Raw genomic sequence first — 26,313 nt, 5'->3', positions numbered from 1 at the left:
TTTAAAATCCTGCTAAAATATTTCTCAAGTTTTTAATCTCATTGATAGCACTTATTTCCATTGCAACTGTCATTTTTAATAGAATTAATCAATTAATGTCTGCCTCCTACTTAGTAGAATAGATTATTTAAGCAAAAATCATGACTGTTCCATTTGTTTTTGTAGCCCTAGAAGCAATCTCTATCATCCAGAGTAATTAAGGAATAAATATTTTTGAAACGAATTAACTAAATACAATGATGGAGAGGTCAAACACCAGAATATGACCCTCCACATCTAGCAATAATCATGCTTAGAGTGCATGTTTAACACTAGAGAGTCCAACCTTTCTTTTCTTCTCTCCTTCTAATTTAGGAGAGATGTTAATGAATAAGCAGAGGAGATGATAGAACAAATATTTACAAATAAGAAAAAGTCAAAATATAAAAATCCAAGAGTATAACTTAAATCATCAAAGTTATGTGTGTCAGAAAATCATCATTTAAGGGTGGAGCTGGAGAATTGTAAACTGGACTGCTATGGTGCCTTTTAACTAGGCCTGATAGTGCAGCGATGTTTACATTCAGTGCTTTCATGAACAGTGATTATCAGAGGTGTCTGTGCTCAGTGCTTGCTGGCTGTCAGTGATGAATTATATACTGTTTGTGTGCCTGTACATGAGGGTTCATATAGGGTTATAGGTGGGGGAGGGGTGAGGAAAGGAGACCTCCATTCAGTAGTAAAAATAGATGACAACGGATTAGCTAGTGTAGTCGTGAGGTTTCTTAACCTGAATCTTTATACAATCTTTTTGTTTTATCTACAAAATAGATTTTCTATCACAAAAATCACTCATTTTTACTAAACACTTTAAAAATGCTGCACTCAAAATTCAAGGTAATTGTTATAACTTCTAAGAGAGAACTTCTATTAACTTCTATGTAAACTCTATTCTCATGGGTAATAGTTTATAGTTTTGGCATCAAGTTATTTCAATTGAAAGAACTAAAAGGCTATAACATAGCTAATTAACTTACTGATTTGTAGCTTCTTGATGACATTTCTTTTAAAGAAAACTAAGTATTTCAGATATATTGAAAAGTATTTACAATAGACTGAATAGTTTCTATTGCATGGTGCGTGCGCAATATTATTAAATGGAAATCATCGTGGTACAGTGGTTGAGGCCTCAGATGGACAGCCAGGAGCCTTACGTTTTGTTATGAACAAGTTGTTTCACCTTGGGAAAACCAGTATAAAAATGGAGACAAAGTGGCACGCGTTGGTCACAAGTAAGTTTAGTAAACCAAATGGCAATTACACATATGCTTCAGAAAATAACAAGCTCTTATGCCAGCATTAGGATTTCGCATTTTATACTATGCCTTTTTTGACCAAGGATATTTTTAAGTGAAAGAAAGAGAAATTCCCTCATGCTAATTTATGTAGACAGGCCCCACGTGGTTATAGTAGTATCTCATGAAATCCAAGTGTAGAAAACATAGGCAAGCATCAAGCTACTAAGCACCATAGAAGAAAAAAAAAAAATAAACCTGACTGACCCATTCCAGTTTATGGATTCAACTTTGGTTGAAAGTCACATTGCAAATGCATGATTGTAGGGGCCTCACTTGTTCACTGCTCTCTCTTAAATAACTTTTATCCAGGACATTCAGTGTTTCAGAACTCAACTAATGCATAATATTTAAAGCAAAAAAAAAAAAAAAAAGACCTCACGGGCCTTTATAATATGCACAAACCTTGTTTAAAAAAAAATCTCTTATTCTAATCTATGTGCACTGTACAAAATAAATCATAAAAATACAGTAAAATTAAGGGGAAAATCACCTTAATCCACCACCCAGAGATGGGTGCTACTGAAATCAGCCTTTCACCTGCAATTTTAACTGTTATAGATATTTACAATAACAACAACTCACTGCAGTAGTAGTGCTACTTTATTCTGAACTCTCCACTTCCTATTTTCAATTAAATGTGCTTGCATCAATGCCTACTAATGAAATGCATTTTTATAAATCTCCAGATCAATAAGATTCAGGATATAAAAGCATGACACTTTAAAGCACCAATCTCTGGAGTCTTTGAACCTGAAAAGAGATGTTCACAGAATATTAAAATGGAGTAATAATAAGTTTTTTTTCTAAATAATACTGACCTTGCAGAGCACTGACTTAGATTATGGTAGATATGTCCATTTGTGTGCCTACAAATGTTTATGTTAATGTCACCTATGGATGTTTTTCTGGCTTAAGGTTATGCAAGACAGGTTAGACCTTTCTCTTCCTGCGGTGCAGGAAGCTCCACATTTGTCTGGCCATAGCATTCTTTTACGGAGAGAGAAACAGAACAGAACAAAGGCAGGCATCAAACAATAAAGAAAAACAAGAGTTTATAATTGGAAGTGGTCAGGAAAGGTAAATATAGCAATAAGTTATGGTGTTCCTTAGTTTCCCTGTAGTGAAAATAAAACTATACATCAAGGTGTTTATTGGACTATATTCTTTTTAAAAATTAAGAAAGAAAAGAGGTCAGCAAAATGTACTCCCTGGTATTAAAAGTACACTTAAAGCTATCGTTGGGCAAGGTCGCTCCTTCTAACTCTTCTCCCTTCTTCTCCCTCTGCCCCACCGGTTGCCTCCCCACCTCCCCCCCCCCCCCCCCCCCGACCCCTGCCCACTTTCTACCTTCCTTCTTTGTATATGCCTAAAGTATTTGGGGGAAAATGTCTAGTTTCCCAGTAAACAAAAGGATTTTAAAATCCTCTGGATTATAGGCGTTATCTCCTGTGGCGGTAAGAGCATATGTTTTCCTTTAATCACACACAACAAAATCCCTAGAAACAATGCTTCGTAGGAAAACGCTAGCCATTTTCAAGATGCAAAAGAAAAGGGTTCAGAGGTGGGAGTACAAGATGTGTGCCAACACTGCCAGACTTGGTGCTCATGGACAGGAACAAAGAGAAACATTTTAAAAGCAGGTCTCAGTTTTATATTTTTGATAAAAAATATTAATAAAAAATTCTTACTGTGATATGAATAGAATGGATCACATTTCACCTTTTAAAAAGTGAATGATCATTCCTATTTCTCCATTAGAATAGCCTAATTGCAGTACTCAGTTAGAAAAATAAGCAGTTGATTTGAATTGGGTGATGTGGGTTCTACCTCTGGCTTTGCCACCTAAATTAGTGCAGCCTGAATAAAGATCAGGTCTCAAGGCTTCATTCTGCCCCGTGCAGAGTGATGGGGGCATCTGCTGCCCTGGGGGCTGGACTGAATCCTCTAAGGGACTAGGAGCACAGCCCTGCCATGGTACCAGAAGTAATGTCCACGGGACTCTGTTCGGTGCTTTATAACTGTTCAGTCAGACTAAACTTGTCTGCTTCGTTGTTATCTTTATCTCAGATGATGACCTTGCCTCCTACTTCAAAGAGGTAATTGAGCATTCAACTCCTAAATTATAAATCACTATGCCCATATCTATAGTTTGCCATATTCTTCATCTATTCTAACCTCCTATCCGGTCCCAGAGGAAGACTTCGCACACTCTTCTGGTGCAAAAGCTACCCTTCAACTACAGCTCTTTAAATCTCATTTTTTTTATTTTATCAGTAGCTTTGCCCTTTCTCTTCAGGACCTCTCTTGTCTCTTTCTAAACACTTCCTAATTAATTGACTGCTTTCCTCCAGGCTATAAACAAGCTTAAATCTTCCTCCATTTTAAAGGCAAAACTAAACGAATCAAGAACTGCGTATCTCAACCTTGTCCACCATTACTTCCCTTTCTAGCAGCCTCTTGGAAAAAAAATCTATATTTTAATTTTTTCTTTAACTCACCATTCAATGTTATTATAACATATTCACACATGTGTTTTTATACCAAAAATGCACTAGAGAAAGCTACTAATAATCTTCCGTATTTCTTTTTGTTTTTATGGCATTTGACATTACTGATCATTCTTTCATTTCCAAAACTCTTCTGTGAGGTTCTGTGACATCTCCTCTCTATTTTTTTTCTACTACTTCTTATTCTGCTCATCCTTAAGAGGTCAATGTTCTTAAAATAGTGCTTTTCAAACATGAATGTGCTTATGAATTATCTGCAGGGTTTGATAAAATGCAGATTCAGGTTCAAGAATCTGTGGTGGAATTCAGCGTCTGCATTTCTTTTTTTTTTATTGAATTTATTGGGCATTTCTAATAACCTCCCAAATGATGGTTATTTGCTGGTTAAAGGACCACATTTTGAGTAGCAATGCCCTAGGCAGGGAAGGACTTTTCACATCTGCAGACTGCAGTAATTATAGGTGTGTTGTATTATCCATTAGCTCAGGCAGCAGTGTGAGAGATGGGGCCTGGGGCAGCTGGAGCCAGGCCTGGAGACTCTCTCAGTCACCAGGCTTATTTGTTTACCCCAGGGGGGACGTGTGCTCCACATATCCAGTTATGGAGGGTTCTGAAAAAATTAAAAATGGAACTGCCTTACTACCCAGCAATTCTACTTCTGGGAATATATCTGAAGAAACCCAAAACACTATTTTGACATAAGATATGCACCCCAAAGTTCATTGCAACATTATTTACAATAACCAACATAGGGTACCAACCCAAGTGCCCATCAATAGATGAATGGATAAAGATGTGGTTCATAAACACAAAGTGGAATACTATTTAGCCATAAAAAAGAATGAAATTTTACCTTTTGCAACAGCATGAATGGACCTAGAGACTATTATGCTAAGTTCAATAAGTCAGACAGAGAAAGACAAATACAATATAATTTCACTAAATGTGGAATCTAAAGAGCAAAATAAACAAACAAAATAGAAACAGACTCATAGATACAGAGAACAGACTGAGAGTTGCCAGAGGAGCGAGAGATTGGGGAGCTGGGTGAAAAAGGTGAAGGGTTTAAGAAGTACAAATTGGTAGTTACAGGACAGTCATTGAGGTGTAAATTACAACATACAGAATATGGTCAATAATGTTGTAATAACTACGTATGGTGCCAGGCGGGTACTGGAAATACCACGAGAACACTTTGTGAAGTGTATGATCGTCTGACAACTACACTGTACACCTAAACTGATATAAAATAATATTGAATGCGAACTGTAATTGAAAAATAAATAAAAATTAAAACATAAAAAATGAGTTGATCCAATAATTCTTATAAAAGATCACAAAGGCCAGCTTTGGGTAGTCTACCAACTATTTTAATTGTTTGCAAAATTGTTAGAAAATAAGGTCTATATAAAAAGTTTAAAGGAATAGGAAAAGAAAAAATAAATATAATAAAATAAATCATATTTTTATGTAAAATTCAAACATGGTCTCCAAATTCTAAAACAAGTAGATTATTCTCTCTTGTAGTTTTTGTCATTGTTTGTTTGTTCTTACTATTATTAATTATTATCAGCTATCTTATGATTAATTGTAATTCTGCAATAATTCCACCTCTGAAAGAGAGGAGTACATAGAAATATTTTGAGTCCAGTTACAGGACCACTCCTGAAATGATAACTATCCAGTTATAATTAAATTATTTGTTTCTAAGTTTTACCCATATTGCACTGTGAAAGGAAGTAGTGAGTCCTCTCTATCTCTGCAGGTTTATTATTGTAGCCAGCTCAGTAGTTATTGCCATTAGAACATGATTTAAACCATACATTGGCATTCCTTCAACTGAAATTGAACATGACCGTTCCCTAAACATACTGTAGGCCTATCTTATTCTTTTGCATAGAATGTTTTCTTTATACTTTATTTATGCCCATGGAACAAGCATCATAGAAGATCCAGCACAAGTGCCAGAACTTCTGGATAGCTCCCCAATCTTACATTCCTTAAACATTGCTGTTAGTGGCTTTTTGTTTTTTGTTTTGTTTTGTGTTGTTTTGTTTTTGTCATGTGGCCCTCTGTATTTCTTTCCTGCTACACTCTGAGGCACATTTTGGGAAAGATGGCAGTTTCCCTATCTTTCATAGCCACATTGTACCCAGCACAAATATTTGGGCACAGAATTTGGTAAAGGAATCTTTTTTGAATTGCTTAACATTACATATGAAGCACACATTTGTTGATTGAGTTGCCTCAGTATGTGCAGTCAAGGGAGAGAAAACTTGCATACAAGAAAAAATATTTGATTAGCTGTTTTCTGAAACTTCAGAACAAACTGCTGGAGGCATTGAGTAGAAAATTGGGCCATGATCCCTCTATACTTGGGAAAATGTATCACTATTTAGGGATGCAAAGGGAAGAAACATATATTACATATACCATAATATTTTTTAATGGTACAGAATTCTGCTACTGTACCTGAATATAAGAAATCATTATAAAAGTAAAAGTTTATTCCTTGAAGTACAGTTTTATTTAGTATCTTACATAAGAAAAAAGAACCAACATTAAAAAGGGTTTTCCCCCAAACATACCTAAAGCAAAAACAAGAAACTCTAACAAAGTGTTTTTCTTAGACTTTGAATTAAACCAAGAAAACATTTTATTTGTAATTATAATGAAGTCTGAAATTCACATATTAGCTTTTGACACAATGTTCCATAATTTATTCATATAGCAAGGCTGCATTGGTATCAAACTATAACAATAAAAAGCAAAATTGTTAACTTAAACAATTTTTGTTAATTTAAACAAAAATTTCGGGCAGCTCCCCTACTTTTGGAATTTGTTCCTCAAACTCTTCATAATCATCACTTATCTACATTTCAAAGAAAGCTGAACACTGGTGTTTTGTTCTTTATTTTATTAATATAAGAACTAGAACCCAAAACCCATAGAAGAATTACTTCAAAAAAGAGCAATATCTGAGCAAAGCATGAAACTTTTAAAAATTTCTCTAATAAGAAATTCAGATTTCTTATGTATGTTTATGCAATTTTCTCAGTTGTTTTTATTAAGAGTTCTCCTCTTTAATAATTCCCCTTTTAAATTACATTTCTTATACCAACCATATTCTGTAATGAATACATCTAATTGTATTATAGTAGTAAATATTTTTGTTCTGATGTTTTTGCCTTAATAAAACTTATTTACTAAAAAGTAAAAATTATGCCAAGATAAAATCACATCTGTGGCTTGCAATAATAGTCTAAGAAAATGGGAGGAGTTTTTATAATAATATTGCACTGGTCAAATTTTGTAGTTGTAATAGCGACGGGAACTACCAAACATTGCTGGCTGGAATATAAGTAGGCACAACTACTTTGGAAAACTTTCAGTATCTACTAAAGCTAAACCTATGCAGCATCTACTAAACCACCCTTTAATCCAACTATTTCTGTTCTAGAGAAAGACTTTGGTTCAACCCATACAGTCCTCAAAATAAATGTATTCATACAAGGACATGTTCAAGGATGTTCATCGCAGCACTAGCCAAAACCTAAAAAATTCTCAGATATTCATAATAGAACAGTAGATAAATTGTGATGTCTTTATATAGTGGGATACCATTGAGCAATGAGAATAAACAAGCTATTGCTATTGAAAAATAAATAAAAATTAAAACATAAAAAATGTTTTACACAACAATATAGATAAATCACATAAACATAATATTCATAAAAATAAAACAGACTCAAATGAGTATCCATATAAAGTTCAAAATCAGGACTAACACATTTATTGTTACAAAAGTCAGGATAGTGATTATCTTTGGGTAAAGCAGTGCCTGGGAAAGTTGGGTAAGGCAGTGCCTGGGAAAGGATATGGTGGTGGGAGGGGGCAGGGCTAGGGCTTCTGTGAGACTAACTGGGCTACTTCTTGTTCATGGTCTTTACACGACGTTTTACCTTCGTGAAAATTTAGATGGAACTTGTTATTTGTGCACTTTTCTGCATGTATGTTATATCTCAATAAAAAATTTAAAAAGCTTTTAAAACCTGTGGAAAAAAGCTTGTACTCATAAATTATTTAATTATAAATATTGATGGTTTCTAGATGTTTTTGCCTCCAACTTACCCTGGAAGGAATACTTTTAAACTAAACAGATATTTTTATGAAATAATATTAAATACTTTTTTTACTTTATTTTTTTAATATGTTTCCTTTTTGCTCAGTTCATCACAAATAGACTGAATGAACAAAGAATAGTTCCCATACAGACATTTATTTTACAAAATATTTCCAGTAGAGGGAGCTTCACATTCCTTACTATAGAAAATTTTCTTTCAAAGGCCATCACTGAAAATAAAAATATTAATTTTTTACATATGATTAAAGCCACTCAGGGTGATAAGCTATTCTCATCTGAGATTAGTCTAAGATAAAGAAAAATTCTATTCAATTTACAAAAGAAGAAAGAAAAACTTGATGAAGAATAAATGTATCGCATAAACCTTTATATTGGGTATGTCTTTTCCAAGGGATTATATTCTGGGATTATTCACAAAAAACATTTTTAACTAAAAGTATTTAATATTAATGAAAATAATGCTTATAAACATGACTGTAAGTTTGAAATACAACTCAAGAGAATTTCAATAAAACTAGACAAAAATCAGAAACTCTAGTGAGAAAGATTACTATATACCTCAGAATATGTTATAACAATGTGGTTAAGTGCCTTTATAAAAATTTGACCACGTTGACCAAAATATTTTAGGTATTGACATTAAGCTTTCCAAATCTGAGTATCTATCAACTAAGCTATTATGATTTACTTGAAAAAATAAATATGCATGTTATATCTAAAATACTAAAAAACAATTATAATAAAATGACCAATTTATCTTGTTACATAAACTCCTTTCCATGAAATTTTTATAAATGTAAAAAAGCCCTGCATTCTTTGCTCTGGTCACTACATATAAAATTTGTGACAACTGTAAAAAAATAAAAATTAAAAACTAAAGTTTGTGACAATTATAAAGTTAAAAATTTACTAAGTCTTATTAGAACATTGTCACTGAAAATATGCTGGTTTACAATTGTTCAACCCCTTAAGAAAAAGTCAAAAATTTCAGAAATATAATAACCTTCACAACTAGTCCCTGTTATTACAGGCATATCAAAATAATATAGCTTTCTGTAAGGCAATTTTTATGAAATACACTATGTTTTTTCTAAAGTACCCAAAGATGAAAAATTGACCTAGCAACCCAGAAAAGAATATTTACATGCTTCAAATAGAAATACTATATACATAACTTAATTACTCTAATTATTTTATTTCAATCCTCTTGTAAATCTTGTGACCCATTATATGGAAATTATAATAATGAGGTAATTTTATAAGAGTAAAATGAAATATATATTGATAATTCAAAGAACTATATGAGCAGTATCTTGCTTATACATTGTTTTATTAAGAATAGTGGTTAAATTATCTGATCTTTTATGTAGTCTCTCTTTTCCTCTTGAAATTAATTTTTTTAAATGAGGCCTACCAAGTAAGACTGGACATGATAAGAAAATTACATGTCATAGAACAGTATTATTGTTCTATAGGTTTTCTACTAACTTCTCCAAAAAGATTATTCTTGACATATAGTATATCTAATGATTTATTTATGATTTTTACCTCCATGTATTACCTGAACTAAACTCATTAGAAAATAATACTTGCAAGGTCTTAATTTTTTTATTCATTTAACTCAACCTCTGGATATATCATCAACAATGTTCAAAATTTTTCTCATTAGAAAATGTTTATGTTCTAAATATTTTGCCTTTTAAAAAGTTAGTAGTGTTCCATTTCTAACTACTGAATGTTTTTAATTCCCAAAAGGGAGTAACATCCACAACTTATAACTTACTTAGAAATGGGAAACCAATAGCAATTTGAAAAGGAAAAACTTGACTTTGGAAATAACTTTTCCAAGGTAATTTCAGCTTCTGTTAATATAAGATGCCAGTTACTAAAATGATTAATTCCTGAAAATAGAGCAAAGTTATATGTTTTCAGAGGTCTCAACAGACTGCCAGACACCTTTAGACAGAATACAATACGGCTTAAGGGATGGTTTCAGCAAGTCAATTTCTAATTGCATTCTTGATCTCATCAATAACAAGTGGTTGCAACCTAGTAGTACACAGGCTTTAACGGGTTCTGCAACTGTTAAATACAAGTGGACTCACCTGAGTAACAATGCTGCTTCCCAGAAATAAAATCCCGAAACTAATGTCCGAAAGTGTCTCACGTGGGCCATGATACGGAGAGATAGTCACGATCCTGAAATTAGTCTTATCCAGGGCATGGGGGGACGAGAGAGCCAGGAATGGAAATGTGCAATCTAACTCCGTGTGCTGGTGGAGAGAACCTCCTGGAAAGCTTCAGCACCACAGACAGCTCCCCGCAGTCGGCGGAGGCCCTGTCTTTCAAACCCTTGAAATTCCCTTTCGACCCCTTCTCTGAACATTTAACAGAGGGACATTCACAGGGTTACAAATGTGCAGGTGATTTACACAGTGAAAGCGGAATGATGGGTGAGATGAAATGTATGAAGTGCCTAGGTTCTGGGCAACAGTTCACTGGAGCTCTAGCGGCAAAGGAAGAATGCTTGTCCTTCCTTGACTCAGACCCACGTTTGGAGAAAGAATAGCAGCGACGGCCGGAACGACGATGCTTCTCCACCTGCTCCAAGCGCCGCCGGCCCGAATCCCACTCTTCACCTTTGGGGAAAACCCGAGACAGCTAGCGCGGTAAAGGGAAACGGGGCGGGGCCTGACGACTCGGTCTCGCCGGCAAATCACCGCCGCACAGCGGGATGGAGCGACAGGCCACTCACATCGGTGGGCGGGGCTTAGCACTTCACCCGTCAAAAAAGCCGAGTAACTGATGCAGAGCCTAAACAGCGACTGGAGTCCATTGGGGGAAGGAAGCTCCAGGGCTAAACCTGGGAAAGTCAGCGGCTTTGGTCGACTAGGTAGCAGAATCGCTTTGAAGGGTCCCTCCATTGTTTGCTTCCGGAGAAAGGTACAATTTAGTAACTAAAGGTCTTTTCGGATGCGACCCCTTGTCTTGGACCTTACACGGAAATTCAGTAAGAATAAGCATTAAGCCCATGGAAAGGGCGATGGCAAAGCAGAGAATGAGGTTTCATGGGCAGCTGCGGACAGGAAAACTCGCTGCTTCTAGAATCCTCTCACAATCCTTGCCCGCTTCTAGCCAGGAAACTCGAGTGAGTTTCCTTCAGTCGTAATTAGGGTTTTATAAAGATGAAGGTGGGAAGTCTAAAGATAAGGCTACTTAGAGGCACAAGCTACCCACCATTTCTCCTTACGCATTTTTTATACCTTAACAGTAAGTTCAAGTAAGAAAGACAACTAGTTCATACGTTACACCTTTTCTTCCGTCATGCACCTCTCTCGCTCCTCTCTCTCTCTCCATCGCCGCCCCCCTGCCCCCGCCCCGTGATCATTTACATGGGGGTATGGGATGTAGGGGTGTGTGTGTGTGTGTGTGTGTGTGTGTGTGTGCTTATTTATATATGTCAACATAATGGAATTTTAAAAAATTATAAACCTATTCTGTTAGATCTTTAGAGTGGTTTTATTACTTTCAACAAGTATCTAAATGTTCGCTCCTTGAACCTTAGCTTTTTCCCAAAACTCCGGCAGATATGTATTCTGAAAGCCCTATTTAATCCCTTAACTTTCTCAGCGATAAAACTACATGCCAAGAATGTCTTCTCTTTCTCACATTTTCTTCTTAATTAAATTCCAACAGCAATTGATATATTAATTATCCTGTAAATCTCTATTTAACTGGACGAGTAGATGTCATTACCTTCCAACACTCTCAAATAAGGAGAATGGAAAAAAAAATTCTTCTCTTTGCTCTTTAGCAGACAAGCTTTTTTACATTCAATGAAACTAAAGAATTTTTGGATGTATTTACATATATTTGTTACTACACCTGTCTCCTTTCACAGCTTTGTTTTCTGATTTAAATCACAAACTTCAGGATCCAATAAGAAATTTAATTGCTTCTGCTCATGAATAGTTGCATCTTGAGAAAGTTCATGCAATTTTAATTAACTCAGTGTTTCAGGGAGTCTTTTGAAAACTCACAAAGTGCAAATGCTTTTTAGTTGGTCATTCTTTGAATAGCATTAATTGTTTTTAAAACTACACAATCAAAAACAAAAACTTACTCTATTTCAAGAAGGCCTGGATTCCTTGCCTTGTTTCACCACTAACTGAGTATTTTTGAAAAAGTAATCAACTTTTTAAAATATTTTTACTTAATATATCTTTAAAACATATATTTATTGAGAGAATTGAATTAAATGACCTTCGAAATTCATCTTTTGATGCAAAGGAGATAACCAATCAATGAATGTTTATTTAAGTGAACAAATTTATGGATTATATTTAAAGTTCTATGTTTACATCAGTCTGGATAGTTATGTTAAATGGTAGCTTAATAGGTTGGATTTTAGCTATTTCTTCTCATTAACAAAAAGGCATAGGAATGTTATACTTTATCAAATTAAGATATACCTAGTCAATCCATTTCGTGATATAAAGGAGGTAATATAAGGAGGTGATGAGAAGCCCCATAGTACTCATTTTTCATAGTACAATGATTATTTTCTTCAAATGACTTGTAACAAGCTATCATTTTTCTCATTTAACTTCACTTCAGTGAGGATAATGCCCACTATTTAGCAGAGCATGTAGTAATTACAGTTAGTTAATATTTGTTGCATGAATTAATAATCTATATTAGAAACACTATACATGTAGTTAATAAATAAACTCGATACATACAATGCATTGGGTACTAATTAACTACGGTTAAATAAAAAAGAAGTTAAATAGTGGGTTGTAGTGCCTTGTTTCTTTTAGTTAACATTCGATGATGAATTTTTCATGGCTTCTTTTCTATGGATTTTCATATTATTTGTTTTTAATTTCTAGAAGGTGAAAATAAATTTCATGTGTCTACATATTTGTGACTATTTTTATAAATTTTACTCTTTTAAGAATGATAGTCCTGATTGTATGGGTAGATGAATGAGTGTGTTTTTAGAAAAGCAACTATTCTGTGGATGATGACTGGCTAGCTCATTCGTGTGAAATTAAGCTGGATTTTGATGTGGCCAAATCTCTGCTCTTCTCTTTGTGGTCTTTATTATTTCTTTCTTGCACTAAAAGATTATATTCCACATTGTACAAGACATGGGACTTCAGATCTGACTGGGATATTAATTTTCATCATATTTAATGTTCTCCTTTTACAGAAAAAGTAATTGTAGCCCGAAGCTGTTAGGTGATAGTTAAAACCCCCTGTATTCAGCTTACAGATATCAAACTTGAACTTAGTGCTCTGGCTTTTGTCCCCTACCATGGAGCTATCTTTAATGACATATTTCCACTGTTGTCTCAGAAATATATGCATATTGGCTAAACTACATAAAAGTAGGTCAATTTCAATCTAATGACAAAGCTTTTTTTATATGTTCAGTTGTTACTATCAATGATATTAAACAGGTAATATTTTGTACATTGCCAAAATGATTTGCTATTTATAGAAGATTTATTTACTTTTTGAAATCAGTGCAGTATGGGGTTAGTAATAGTCTACTGAGAGTTAATCAGATGTAGTAGCATTGAGTGATTCTAACCATCTCATCAAAAGCTTATGTATAAATCAAAATGCCAGTTTGAAAACTTACAAAAAGTAATGTCCCTTTGGAATAATTAGAATATTAACATATTTGCACTAACATTCTGGAAGGTTGAGGTTTTAATTTAGGAATCAATCAGAAATCACTTGTTCAAGATGAATCAGGTAGAGAAGAATTAATCCTATGGCGGTGATAGATTTTTCATCAAGCATATGAGCCCAGTGAATTTACATTTTGTGTAGAGATTTACCTACTGAACAGATTACAATAATCATGACATTCAGCTAATCAGGTGACTCTCTTTTGGGAATAATGACAGAAATATCCAATAATGTATCTCCATTTCCTTGTTCAGGCAACAAAATTTCTCACATGGATCTCAGCAGCAGTGTCCTGCTTGCTTTCTTCTGCTTGCTTTCCTAGTCCCCCGATTAATCCGCCATTGTAAATATTAAGGGTTTTTTGTTTATTTTAATAAATCAGATAATGCTATTTCTTTTTTATTAATTTAATTGGGGTGACATTGGTTAATAAGATCATATAGGTGTCAAGTGCGCATTCCTACGATATGTAGTCTCTGTATCGCATTGTGTGCCCACCGCCCACAGTTGAATCATCCCTTATCTCCAGCTCCTTTCTCTCTGGTAACCACCATCCTGTTGTCTGTGTCTATGAGCTTTCATTTATTTGTTTTTCTTGTTTAGTCATTGGTTGCTTTTAGTTTTATGTCCCACATATGAGTGAAGTCATACGGTTCTTAACTTTTTCTGTCTGACTTATTTCTCTTAGCATGATATTTCCATGGTCCGCCCGTGTCATTGCAAATAGCAGTACTTCATCTTTTCTTATGGCCAAGTAGTATTCCATTGTATATATGGACCACATCTTCTTTATCCAGTTATCTATGGAAGGAAAAGATGCTCAACTTCACTAGCTCTTAGGGAAACGCAAATCAAAACTACAATGAGATACTGCCTCACACCTGATAGAATGGCTATTATCAACAAAGCAAATAACAGCATGTGTTGGAAGGTTGTAGGGCAAACCTCATTCACTGCTGGTGAAAATGTAAACTGGTACAGCGCTATGGAAAGTATAAGATGCCAGTTCTATTCCTAAAGTCCTTCAGTGCCTTTCCATTGCAACAGATTAAGATCCACATTCCTCTTCACAGCTGAGAAGCCTCTGCTTTTCCATTGACAATCTCCTCAGCCTCATTGTTCACTCATCTCTTTTTCCCACTATATACCAGTCACATGAGCTGTTTCTTTTTTCATGATTTCTCTACTCTTCCTCTTGGACTTCGTATGTCTAGACTCTTTCCAACATTATAAATCTCTCTCTCTCTTTCTCTCTCATTCCCTTCTTTTTGTTCTCTCTCTCTCTTTCTCTAACAAAATTTTCCCATTTACCATTAAATCAGTATTTATTCCCTTCATAGATTAAATTATAATTTGAAGTCTGCTTTTGTTTGAATACTCCTGGTAGGCAGTGGCAACAGTGCCTGGCACATGGTGATCAGCAAATGTTTGTTAAATGAAGTAACAAATGCATTCTCTGCTCTATGGTTCTCTCTTTTCTAGATTCCGTCCTTACTAATATTCTTTAACCCATTCTTTCTTCATAAAATTATTTAGGTCTCTAGAGTATAGTGTTCTTTCCAGGTCAAACATATTCCTTGGCCATCTGAAAGTAACTTTTGAGTTTATATGTGTCCCTCATTTCACCTGGAGAATGACTTGTTTATAAATAAGATTAATATTATCCACTACATTATGATTTTTACTATTTTAACTCTCAGACTGTCATTTTTTTTCTCCAAATGATGGTAATAATTTGCCATAATTCCCTAAATAATGGAATATTTGAAGCACTTAATTGACTGCTTCATTTTTTCCATGTTTTATGTCAAGTTACCACAAATTGTACAAATACCTCCAAATTATTTTTTCAAACAGTTTATTCATCAACAAATACAGAGTTTATAACATGCACCATCTTAGGCACTTCTTAGGATACACATCTGAATAAGAAAAAATCTTGTCCTAGAGGACCTATCTATATGACATGTAAGATGTACATGAATATTTACAATATCTGAAGAGAATGTAAATATTGAAGGAAATGAAGAGAAATGCTATTAGAAGTCAAATGCATTACTTCAAGATGGAAAACGTGAGAAGATTAAAAAATGGTCATAGGGTAAGGGCTATTTAACAAAGCTTTGAAATCAGTTCACAGTTCATTTGTAGAATTGGACTACATAGAAATAATACAGAAAACTTTGTTGGAGGAGGAGGGTAAAAAGCCTTCAAAAGCATAGTAGCAGGAAAAAATGGGGGTTTGAGTGGTAATATTTATGTAGTGAATTTTTACCCAAGGTGATGAATTCACCTTCACTCAATAGTGACAGAACTGATGAGTGGTCTACATATCCATTCAGCCTGTTTTCAAACCAAAGAATATTTTTCATATTAAACAGATACTGTTGAAACAGATGTTCCTGAATCGGATGCCCAAAACAAATGAAACAGAGCTTTGATGCCACATATGCAAACAAGTGTTTCACAGTAGCAGTTTCATCAAAATCTGTGGTTACCAGATTCTATTTGTTTGCATAGCATTTCTTTTTAGTTATTTTCTGGATGTTTTTGAAATTCTAATTATCTGGAATATTTAATACGCAGTTTCCTTTTCTAATAATACCCTGAAGGAAAAATGTTAGAAGTGTAAATATTTTAAAAGGATAAATTTTTAACACCTTATAGAATTTTTATTACTTGTGTTCTAAAAATATGATTTAATATGAGAGATACATTTATTTGCTGAGACACTGGAGTTTTTAAAAAACTGCAAGACCAAAAAATATTTTTAGCATTGGAGATAACTGGCTTGAATTTAGGTCCCAATGTTGGCACTTAATCTCCTTGCTACCTTGGGCAAAATCTGTGTTCTAACTTAGCTTTAGTTGTTTATTTACAAAATAAAAGTTATAATCTATTTCATCTATTTTATTTAGCTTTTCAATTTATCCAAAAATATCTGGCTTCTTTAGAATTCCTCTTGACACTTCCATTGTTAATAACTGAAAATCTTGTAACTCTATTACTATTTGATTTTATCCACTTATAAAACTTTTTAATATTTAAAGATACTTATATTTTATTTACTTTTAGCATAATAGCATTATTGAGATATAATTTAACTTGTATCATAACAATTTACCCTGTAAAAATGTACACTTTAATGTTGTTTTATTTTTTTAAAGAAAGTATATCCTTTATTTTTGACTGGATCTTTTTTATGCTGTTGAGGTCCTCACTAAGTTCCTTGAGCATTCTTATAACCAGTGTTTTGAACTTTGCATGTGACAGATTGCTTATCTTATTTTGCTTAGTTCTTTTTCTGGAGTTTTGATCTGTTCTTTCATTTGGGCCATGTTTTATTGTGTGCTCATTTGGGCAGCCTCCCTGTGTTTGTTTCTATGTATTAGGTAGAGCTACTATGGTTCCCTGTCTTGGTAGTGTGGCCTAATGAAAAGGTGTCCTGTAGGGTCCAGTGGCACAGCCTCCCCTGTCACCCAAGCTGGATACTCCAGGTGAGCCCTCTGTGTGGGCTAAGTATACCCTCCTTTTGTAATTGAGCCTTTATTGCTGTTGGCAGGTCAATGGGAGGAATTTACCCAGGCCAGTCAGCTTCAAGGACTGGCTCTGACCACTGACTACCAACCTCCGCCCTCTGTGGAGGATCAGCTGTGCAGGGGCAGGCTGGTGGAAATCTAACATGGTCTGTAGCTTTCCACTGGGTACACAGGCTCTGAGGGTTCTTGGATGGTGAAGCCAAGGTCAGCCCCCACCTGTGTTCTGTCCCGGGCCACCCTGCATGAGCTATAATGCAATCTGAGATGGCTGCCACTTGTGCTGGGCTTGGAGACTCCCACGTAAAGTGTAGCTGTGAACCTAGGCTGGCTGCTGCTAGTGCGAGGCCTGGGGCCACTTCACGGAGGCCAACTGTTGTTTGAGAAGATTTAAGAATTTGCGAAGCATGAGTCAAGACCAGCTATTTATATGGAAAAGTCACTAGGTGGGCCCATAAGCTGGGTGGAACAGAGTCTCAGGGGGTCTTCAGGGCAGGGCAAACAGTGTTAGCCAGATTGACGGAGTCTCAGATATGGCACCCACCTGCCAGCACTGTGGCTCTGTGGGGGGGAGAGTTCTGAAAAGGGACAGTGCCCTCTGCTCACCTTTCTGTCTGGAAGAAAGCTGTCCCCCAGGGTCTCACCTTGATGCTAGGCATTTCAGTTCCTCTCCATATTCCTTTCAAGCTGCTAACACAGTGCTGGAGCTCAGAGGAATTCAGTCTCAGTAAGTCCATGTGTGAGTTCTTTAAGAAGAACTGCCTGGGACTTGAGAAGTATCTTCCACTGACTCAATCCCCACTGGTTTTTGCAGCCAGAAGTTGTGGGGACTTATCTTCCTGACACTGAAACCCTGGGCTGGGGGATCTGGTGTGGGACTGAGACTCCTCACTCCTGAGATATCCCTCCTGAATTTTTATCCACATGTATGTGGGACTAGCCCATTCCATGTCTCCACCCCTCCTACCAGTCTGCATGGATTGTGGTTTCTTTAATTCCATAGTTGTGAGACTTCCACTCAATTCAGTTTCTGATGGTTCTGAGTAATGGTTGTTCTAAAGTTTAGTTGTAATTTTGATGTAGTTGTGTGAGAAGGCAAGCCATGTTTACCTATGCCACCATCTTGACTGGAGTCTCCACATGCCCTCCTCTTGGCCCAATCACTGTGACTGTTGTACATGTTAGTGGTTTTTAAGGTATACTCATACAAATGAGTATCATTACCAGTATCTGATTTTAGAAAATATGAAGCACACGTGTGCACCCACAGTGCATGCCCTTTTGTCTCCAGTCTCTGAGAACCACTAATCTACATTCTGTCTCCATGGGCTGGCCTATTCTGGACATGAGATATAAATGGAATCTATAATATATGAGCTTTGGAGGCTAACTCTTTTCATTAGCATGATATTTTTCAGATTTGATGTAATACATTGACCCTGACTTCTTAAATTAGTTTGATGTCTAGCAAACATAAGTGCTAACTTTTAAAAAATTTAACAGACTATATTTTTTTAGAGCAGCTTTAGGTTCACAGCAACACTGAGCAGAAGGTGCAGAGATTTCCCATATACCCCCTACCCCTACACATGCGCAATCTTCCCTGCTATCAACAGCCACAGACTGGTACATTGTTGCAGTTGATGAGCCTACATTTCAACCATTATCACCCAAAGTCCATAGTTTACATTAGAGTTCACTTTTGGTCGATGTTTTATGAATTTGGATAAATGTATAAGGACATGTGTCCACCATTATAGTAACATACAGAATAGATTCACTGTCCTAAAAATTCTTTGTGCTCCACCTATTCATCCCTCCTCTTCTGCCTCCAGATGCTCAGCAACCACTGACTTCTGACTGTCTATAGTTTTGACTTTTCCAAAATGTCATATGGATAGAATCCTACAGTATGTAGCTTTTTCAGATTGGCTTCTTTCACTTAGTAATATGCATTTACAGTTATTCCATGTGTTTTTATGGCTTGATAACTCATTTCTTTTTAGCACAGTGAATAATATTTCATTGTCTGGGTATACCACAGTTTATTTATCTGTTTACATAACATTTCAGCTTCATTGATTTATACTCTAATTTTTATTATTGTGCTTTGTTCTACTTACTTAAAAGCATTTGATTTGCCTTTATTTTTCTAGTTTCCTAAGCAGGAAGCTAGAACTCTTTCTTCTTTTTAATATATTAAACCAATGCTATAATTTTCTCTATAAACAGTTTTTGCTCCATTCCACAATTTTTTTTAAATTGCATCTTTTTCATTTTGTTCAAAATAATTTTAATTTCTCTTGACGTTTCTTTTTTGATCCATGTGCTATGTAGAAATATGTTGTTTAACTTCCATGTATTGGGGATTTTCCAGTTATCTTTCTATTATTGATTTTTAGTTTAATTCCATTGTGTTATGAGAGCAGGTTATGTATGATTCGTATTACTTTAAATTTTTTAAGATGTGTTTTATGGCCCAAAATGTGGCCTATCGTAGGGATGCCTCCCTGTGTACTGCTAATGTTGAATAAAGTAGTCTATAGATGTCCATTATATCAGTTAATTTATGGTATTGTTGAGTTCAATTGTGTCCTTACTAATTTTCTCCCTGTTGAGTCTACCTATTCCTTACAGAAGTGTGTTGAAGTCTCCAACTATAACAGTGTGTTCAGTTGTAATAGTGAACCTGTCATCAGTTAGCCTCTGCGGTGGTGAGGTGTGAGAGGTGGGGAAGCATTTCACAGCCTTTTTCCCCCTCCCTGTGCTGGAAGCAGAGCTGATTTTTCTCTAATATTCACTGCAAGAACCTGGGGGTATGGCCCTTCGTGTGACTCTGGGTCCCCTGGAGTTTTTATCTCAGACATCCACTCAGAGCCCCTCACAATTCATCATTTCCAGTTCAGGTTTCCCTTCCTTGGCACTGGTTCCCATAATTATTTCTCTTCATGGGTTTCTTCTCTAGCAGGTTGGGATTCTCTGTATTTGCTTGTCAGTCTCTTCATTGTGGGGGACATCCATTTGCCCTTCAAACTCACTTCTCTCTTATGGCTCTAGGAAGAGCTGATTTTTCTGCTGCTCAGCTTTTCACTTGTTGCTAGGATGGAGTGGCAACTTACAAGCATCTTTCCTGCTGGACCAAAAACCTGAAGTTTCTTACTTCAAGTTTTAAAATTCTTTAAAACAAAACTGATCTTAGATTTTGGGGAGTTTCATAGCTTTAAGAATGTCTTGGCCTTTACAATTACTGCACAGTTTGATCTGTGAAGAGGATGTTGCTTGAGCCTAAATCATATTTGTTTTAAGATGTAGGCATACTTAAGGCACTTCAAAAAGACAGTAGTGTTCCTGTACATGTTTAAGTGAGTACTAAGGAAAAAAAAAACAACCTTATTTTAAAGTAGAGTGATATAAATTAAGTGATAAACTAAGTTTATTTCAGTTCCTCAATACAGTTAAAAAATACTTAGCTCTCTCTTGCTTAAAAATTTAAATTTGCTTCTTACCTCTAAAAGGAATATTTGACTCTCATGGTTAACTTCTCTTGTCTTTGTGTCTCAGGGTACAAACTCCCCGGAGAAGCCTTCCCTAATCCATCCCATGTAAAGCAGCCACCATGCCTATTACTTTCTATCACATCACCCACTTTACCCACTTCGTGGGTAGTGTTTGCTTATTTATGTGTTTATTTATTTACTTATTTATTTCCTGTCTTCCTTCCCCTAAGATAAGGTCCAAGAGGTAAATACCCCTATGGCTTTCCACTTGTACTTCCCTGTGTCCTAAGACGCAAGAAAGATGGAGTGAAAAATACAGAGGTGAAAGGGGAGATGGAAGGAGGGAGAGAAAGAGAGAGGAAGGGAACAGAGAGAGAGCGGGGAAATACATGTTTCTCTATAATGTGGGATACTGAAAATTTGACAGTGCAGATCAGAGACATATGTGCTTTGCTGACTGATGGAGACAAGGGTGGCACCTCTGGTAGCATCCCTGGCATAGGCAGTGGGGTGCTCAACATTATCAGTTGGCAATAATCGAGGCAAATGTCAGCAATGAGCTCAGTCCCGGGTCAGATGTTTGAATTTGTGGCAGTGACAGATGCAGCTTGTCTCTAGCGGGTACTGGTAGCACAGTTGATATTTGGAAGATAGCAATAATTGGGATATTCAGTGAGCAAAAGAAGAAGGAGAAAGTGCTGAAATACATGCAGTAGTCATGGAGACAACTAGCTTCTTGGTGTGCTGGGCATGACACTTCCAGGAACCTCACAAAATTATCTAAGAAGAAATTGAGAGAGGCTGGATTTCCTGAAAAATAAATAAAATCATGCATTGTCAGAGAATTTTATTTTGTTCACTTGTTTTTAATCTTCTCTCATTGCCAGACTAATGAGCCCTATGAAACAAAGTTTTCCTCCTGCAAATAATTAATTTTATTTATTTGCCCCTTTGAGAGAGAAGTCAGAAAATGACAACCCCCTCCCCCCCCCAAAAAAATCACCACCTGTATCTGAGGATTTTCTGCACACAAGAGTAGAAAAACCAAAAGCAAGTAGTTCTCTTTTTTTAGCCATATAATTTAGGAGAATAATATAGATTTTAGAACACTTAAATTATTTTTCCAAGCAAACTGAGTTCACAGCCAAGTTCTCCAGTGCTTAAGGAAGAAAAAAAATCATAGAAAATATTTATTCTCCCACCTTCCCAAAAGTCCCCATATTCCAATCATGTGACATGATTTTCCCCCCAAAGGGAAGGACAAACACTTCACTTGAGTATCTTACCTTTTCGCAGCACAGAGTGAAATTTGTAGCAATCTAAACTCAGCTTTAGCTGCAAATGTTGGCATGGCTTTTCTTGTCTCCTCCCCTAAACAGTGGACTATTGATGGTTAATTACATCCACACGAGTTTTTTATACTTTTTATACTCACTCAAACATGTACAGGAACACTACTGTCTTTTTGAAGTGCCTTAAGTATGCCTACATCTTAAAACAAATATGATTTAGGCTCAAGCAACATCCTCTTCACAGATCAAACTGTGCAGTAATTGTAAAGACCAAGAAATTCTCAAAGCTATGAAACTCCCCAAAATCTAAGTATACTTGTAGGTCTCAACTTGGTCACAGACTTTCAAAAATACATGCTGAGTAGCTCTATCTTAACCATTGCTCTTGATTTTTTTGGCTCCTTTATGTAAATATTTGTGGTCAGTAATGATGTGAGGCATTTTCTTATGTCTTGTTCTAATCTATAGCATATAGAAGATATTCCATCTCACAATGACATTAATATAGCTAGTATGATCTAAATTACTTCAACAATATTTGACATTCATATTTATTACCTTTAAGGCCTAGGATCCCATGAAACTGAACCATAAATTTTCATCTAAGTATTATACCCTGCACCTAAGTTGTATCAAAATTGCATATTTTCTTAGAATATTCAGAGGCTGACAAAACCTTAAAGTATACTTTTACTTGAAAAGTTTTTTAATGTTTATAGATGAATATTAAAATCAAATTTATTGTTAAATCTTGACATTTATCCAAGAGCAGCTTCAATTTATAAAAAGCTAAAGGGCATTACTGAAATTAGAAATGAGATATGAGGGTCAAAAACAAAGACAATGTTGTTCATATTTCTCAGTTATTTTCTTTTTCCCATTGCTGTTCTGGGTAAAATAGGTACATATTATTCTTATTAATGAGATTCTCTCCAATTTATGATATTATGTATTTTATATTCTTGTAAAACTGACTGCAAGAATAGATTTTTCTCTATGTAGAAAATGAGCATAATATTTATAAATATATAAAGAGGACCTAAAAACTACTATTTGTATTCAAAAGATCTCACAAATTGTATAGCAGATACTTGGATATTTATTTACTTTCTTCTCAACTATATTCACATTAAAATATGAATCTTTATGCCTCTTTAACTTTTTCACAAAACCTTTACTAAAAGATATTAACATACAAATGCTTTCAACTTTTAGAGCAAATATAGTAGCATTACATTGTGAATGAGGATAAGACAGTATCCCCGTCAAAACAAATGCGTGAACTACTATTTATGTACGTGGCCTCATCTTTTAGGACAATACACATAGTCACGATATAAATTTCAATAAGTGATCATATACCATTTCAGAGCTGTTTCAGCCTGAGGATTGTGATATACGGGCATTTACAGTAGCCACTGCTTCCTTAACAATCTCAAAGAAGTGTTACATTTTTTGCTTCTCAGTCAAAGGGAAGTGATGGCTCTGAAAAGAAATACAAAACACAAACCGAAAAATGTGGCCTGTATGCCTTGCTTCTGGAGTTGGAAGTCTGGGCAGATTATATTTTCATAGTAAGAGTGCTATCAGCCTGAGAGCCCTTGACTCAAGCGGAGGTCCCAACAGAACCAGGCTTCAGACCGGGTGGGACGCTGCATGGCAGCGAGCCAGGGTCTCCTTCCCGCTGACGGGCCTCACCACCCTTCTGATCTGTGTTTGGAATAATTTTAGCCCAAAAAAGTGTTCACATAAGCACTGGGCTTTAGTTATTGTGTTTTAAACTACACAGTAGGTGTCCTGCCTGCTCGATAGACTTTTTGCCTGATTTTGGCTCCCAGTGCTGTCCCTTGTTAAAATAACAACTTGATCACAAATTTCAAGCCAGCCGAATTGTGTCAAACCACTTGAAATGAAGCTCTAACCCATGTATCCCCCTACAATAGGTTTTATTAGGTCTTTCCAGACTTCTGCTCTCCTCCCTGAGCCATGTCTTTTTCCAGGGTTTTGTTTTTTTTTTCCCCCTGTGTTTTTCAGAGAACAAGTATCGACAAAGAAAAAGGTTCATGGCAATTTGTTAAATAGAAAATATAAGGTACAAAAGTAAGTGTTTAGACTGAATGTTTGTATCACCCCCTGACATCCCCCCAACACACACACACACCGCCACCACCGTAATTCACTTGTGGAAACCCTAACCTCCGCTGGGATGACTGTGGAGGTGGGGCCTTTGCGGGGTAACTGGGTTTAGATGAAGTCTTGAGGATGGGACGCCCTTATACGAAGAGGAAGACAGACCAGAGCTCTCTCCTTCTGTTACAGTAGAATAAGTGGTCAGAGGGGAAATAAAGGCAAGAAGGAGGGAAGCCTTGAAATTCTATGTATCGTCTCCACTAGCTGGGAAAGAAAGCATTTGAAACTGAGCTCTCATCTCAAGGCCTGAAAGGCTGGAAACAGCCCATAGTGCCCATAGGAAGAAGCCCATTAACACCTTTGGGTATTTATGCCACCCTCCCCCCAAAGCTGGCACCCCCTTTACCTGTCAATCCATATGGAACGTCTTCATTCCCTCACCCCTCGTCCTGCCAACTGTGTAAGTTCTCAGGACTAAGGGCTTGGGGAGCTTGGCACTCTTGGCTCTCTGGCTTCTGGCCACAAGAGCCCTTGCCACTCCAGCCCTCACCATCCCTGCGCTTGTCACCTGGACTTTGGCCGCTGTTACTTTCACCTCCCTCACCCTGTTTCACCCTGAACCTATGACTTTCGACCCCCCAGCCCCACTTTAACAAGGCCTGTTCTCTTCCATGAGAACATATCATCCATAAACCCTGCTTCCACACTAATAGATTTGCTGATCCAAACTAGTTCTCTCCTGTTAACAATCCCACCATGTGAGGTCACAGCAAGAAGGAGGCCATCCACAAGCCAGGAAGAGGGTCCTCATCAGGAACTGAATTTGCCAGCACCTGAATTTGGGCCTTCTCAGTCTTTAGAACAGTGAGAAATAAATTTTTAAGCAACCTAATCTATACTATTTTGTTATAGCAGTTTAAGATGACTAATGCATAGTGTGTTCCCATGTTCTTCCAGTATGTTTTGCATGAATCTTTATTTAGGATATGTAGATTAGAACTGCCTTTGAATCCCAGTATTTTAATCCACTGGTGCTCTGTATGACTGACTTTAAATTACTTCTCTAAGATATTTTTTAAATAAGAAAACTGTACTTTTTAAGGTTTATTTTATATTAGGGTTTCATATAAAATTAGCACATTTACATCATGGTTGGAAGCATCATAATCTTCACATGTACTAGATAAGCTCTAAAAATAAGAGCAAACATTAAATGTGTGTGTACATGTTTCGGGCATTGAGTTAAAAGTTCAAATCCTTTATCTCATGTTATTTGTCAAGAACCCATGAGGGAGTCTCCAATATTATCTCTGTGATAATGAAGAGGATATTGAGACTTAGAGATGTTAAAAACAAGACAAGACCCAAATGGAGTTCTTTATGCTAAACGCACCAAACTGAGACGCAATTACTGTTTGAGCTTCAAGGGAAACTTAAACCATTCAATCAGAAAACACCTAATCAGCATTAGTTAGGTCATCTTTGTGATAGACCACGGCCATCCCCTAAAGGAAAGTAACCTTACAATAACCACCCCACTTTGTCAAGTATAACTTCCTTGTTCCCACTTCCTTCGGACTATACGTCTTTCATTTTGTACAGCTCCTTGGAGCTCCTTTCTATCAGCTAGATTGGATGCTGCCCAATTCATGAATCATTGAATAAAGTCAATAACATCTTTAAAATGTATTCAGTTGAATTTTTTTATCAGAGAGATTATGTAACTTGTTTATGGTCAAACAGCAGAGCATAGATCTGACTCAGCCTCCTGCCTGTCAGACTCTAAAGACCGTATTCTACTCACAGCACATTGATTTTTGTGTATGGAATGTTAATTAGATCTCCATCTCTGAATGATGGGGTGAAGAAGACAACCTGATTCCTTGTTGCTTTGGACATCGCAGTTGCTTACATATGAATATATTTTACAGTTTAATTTAGGTTTAATTTTTCTTTCTGTTTTAAAATTATATTCAGTGTTTATGACAGCCTTTAGCTAGTTAGTCAAGCTATAAGAACTATGCTCCTAATAAATTGTGATTTCAAATGGGTGTTTTGTTAGCCTTGACTAGTCAAACTAAATACACTTAATTGGTTTTAAGGAGCTCTCAGGATTAGTTTGAGTCTATCACCAAAAACAGGGGGAAAAATAAAATGAAATTACTTC

At 36.0% G+C, this 26,313-nt stretch overlaps 1 protein-coding gene across 2 annotated transcripts in view; it reads right to left on the bottom strand.

Moving 5' to 3' along the window:
* Positions 1-10,179, bottom strand: part of GLRA3 (glycine receptor alpha 3) — a 119,796-nt gene extending 109,617 nt beyond the window's left edge. Inside the window, exon 1 of one of the 2 annotated variants that reach the window (XM_054575934.1) lies at positions 10,094-10,179. In XM_054575934.1, coding sequence (XP_054431909.1) covers positions 10,094-10,164 — 71 coding nt within the window. In that variant the 5' untranslated portion in view covers positions 10,165-10,179. The remainder of the gene's footprint in view (positions 1-10,093) is intronic. The other variant, XM_054575935.1, reaches the window with a different exon arrangement.
* Positions 10,180-26,313: the final 16,134 nt, after the last annotated feature.

This window comes from Pteronotus mesoamericanus, unplaced genomic scaffold (assembly GCF_021234165.1).
Source record: "Pteronotus mesoamericanus isolate MK-2021 breed Mesoamerican mustached bat unplaced genomic scaffold, CSHL_Meso_final contig_32, whole genome shotgun sequence".
NCBI classification, from domain to species: Eukaryota; Metazoa; Chordata; class Mammalia; order Chiroptera; family Mormoopidae; genus Pteronotus; species Pteronotus mesoamericanus.
Note: the sequence above shows the minus strand (reverse complement) of the source record. Positions and strands in the feature narration are given on the sequence as shown.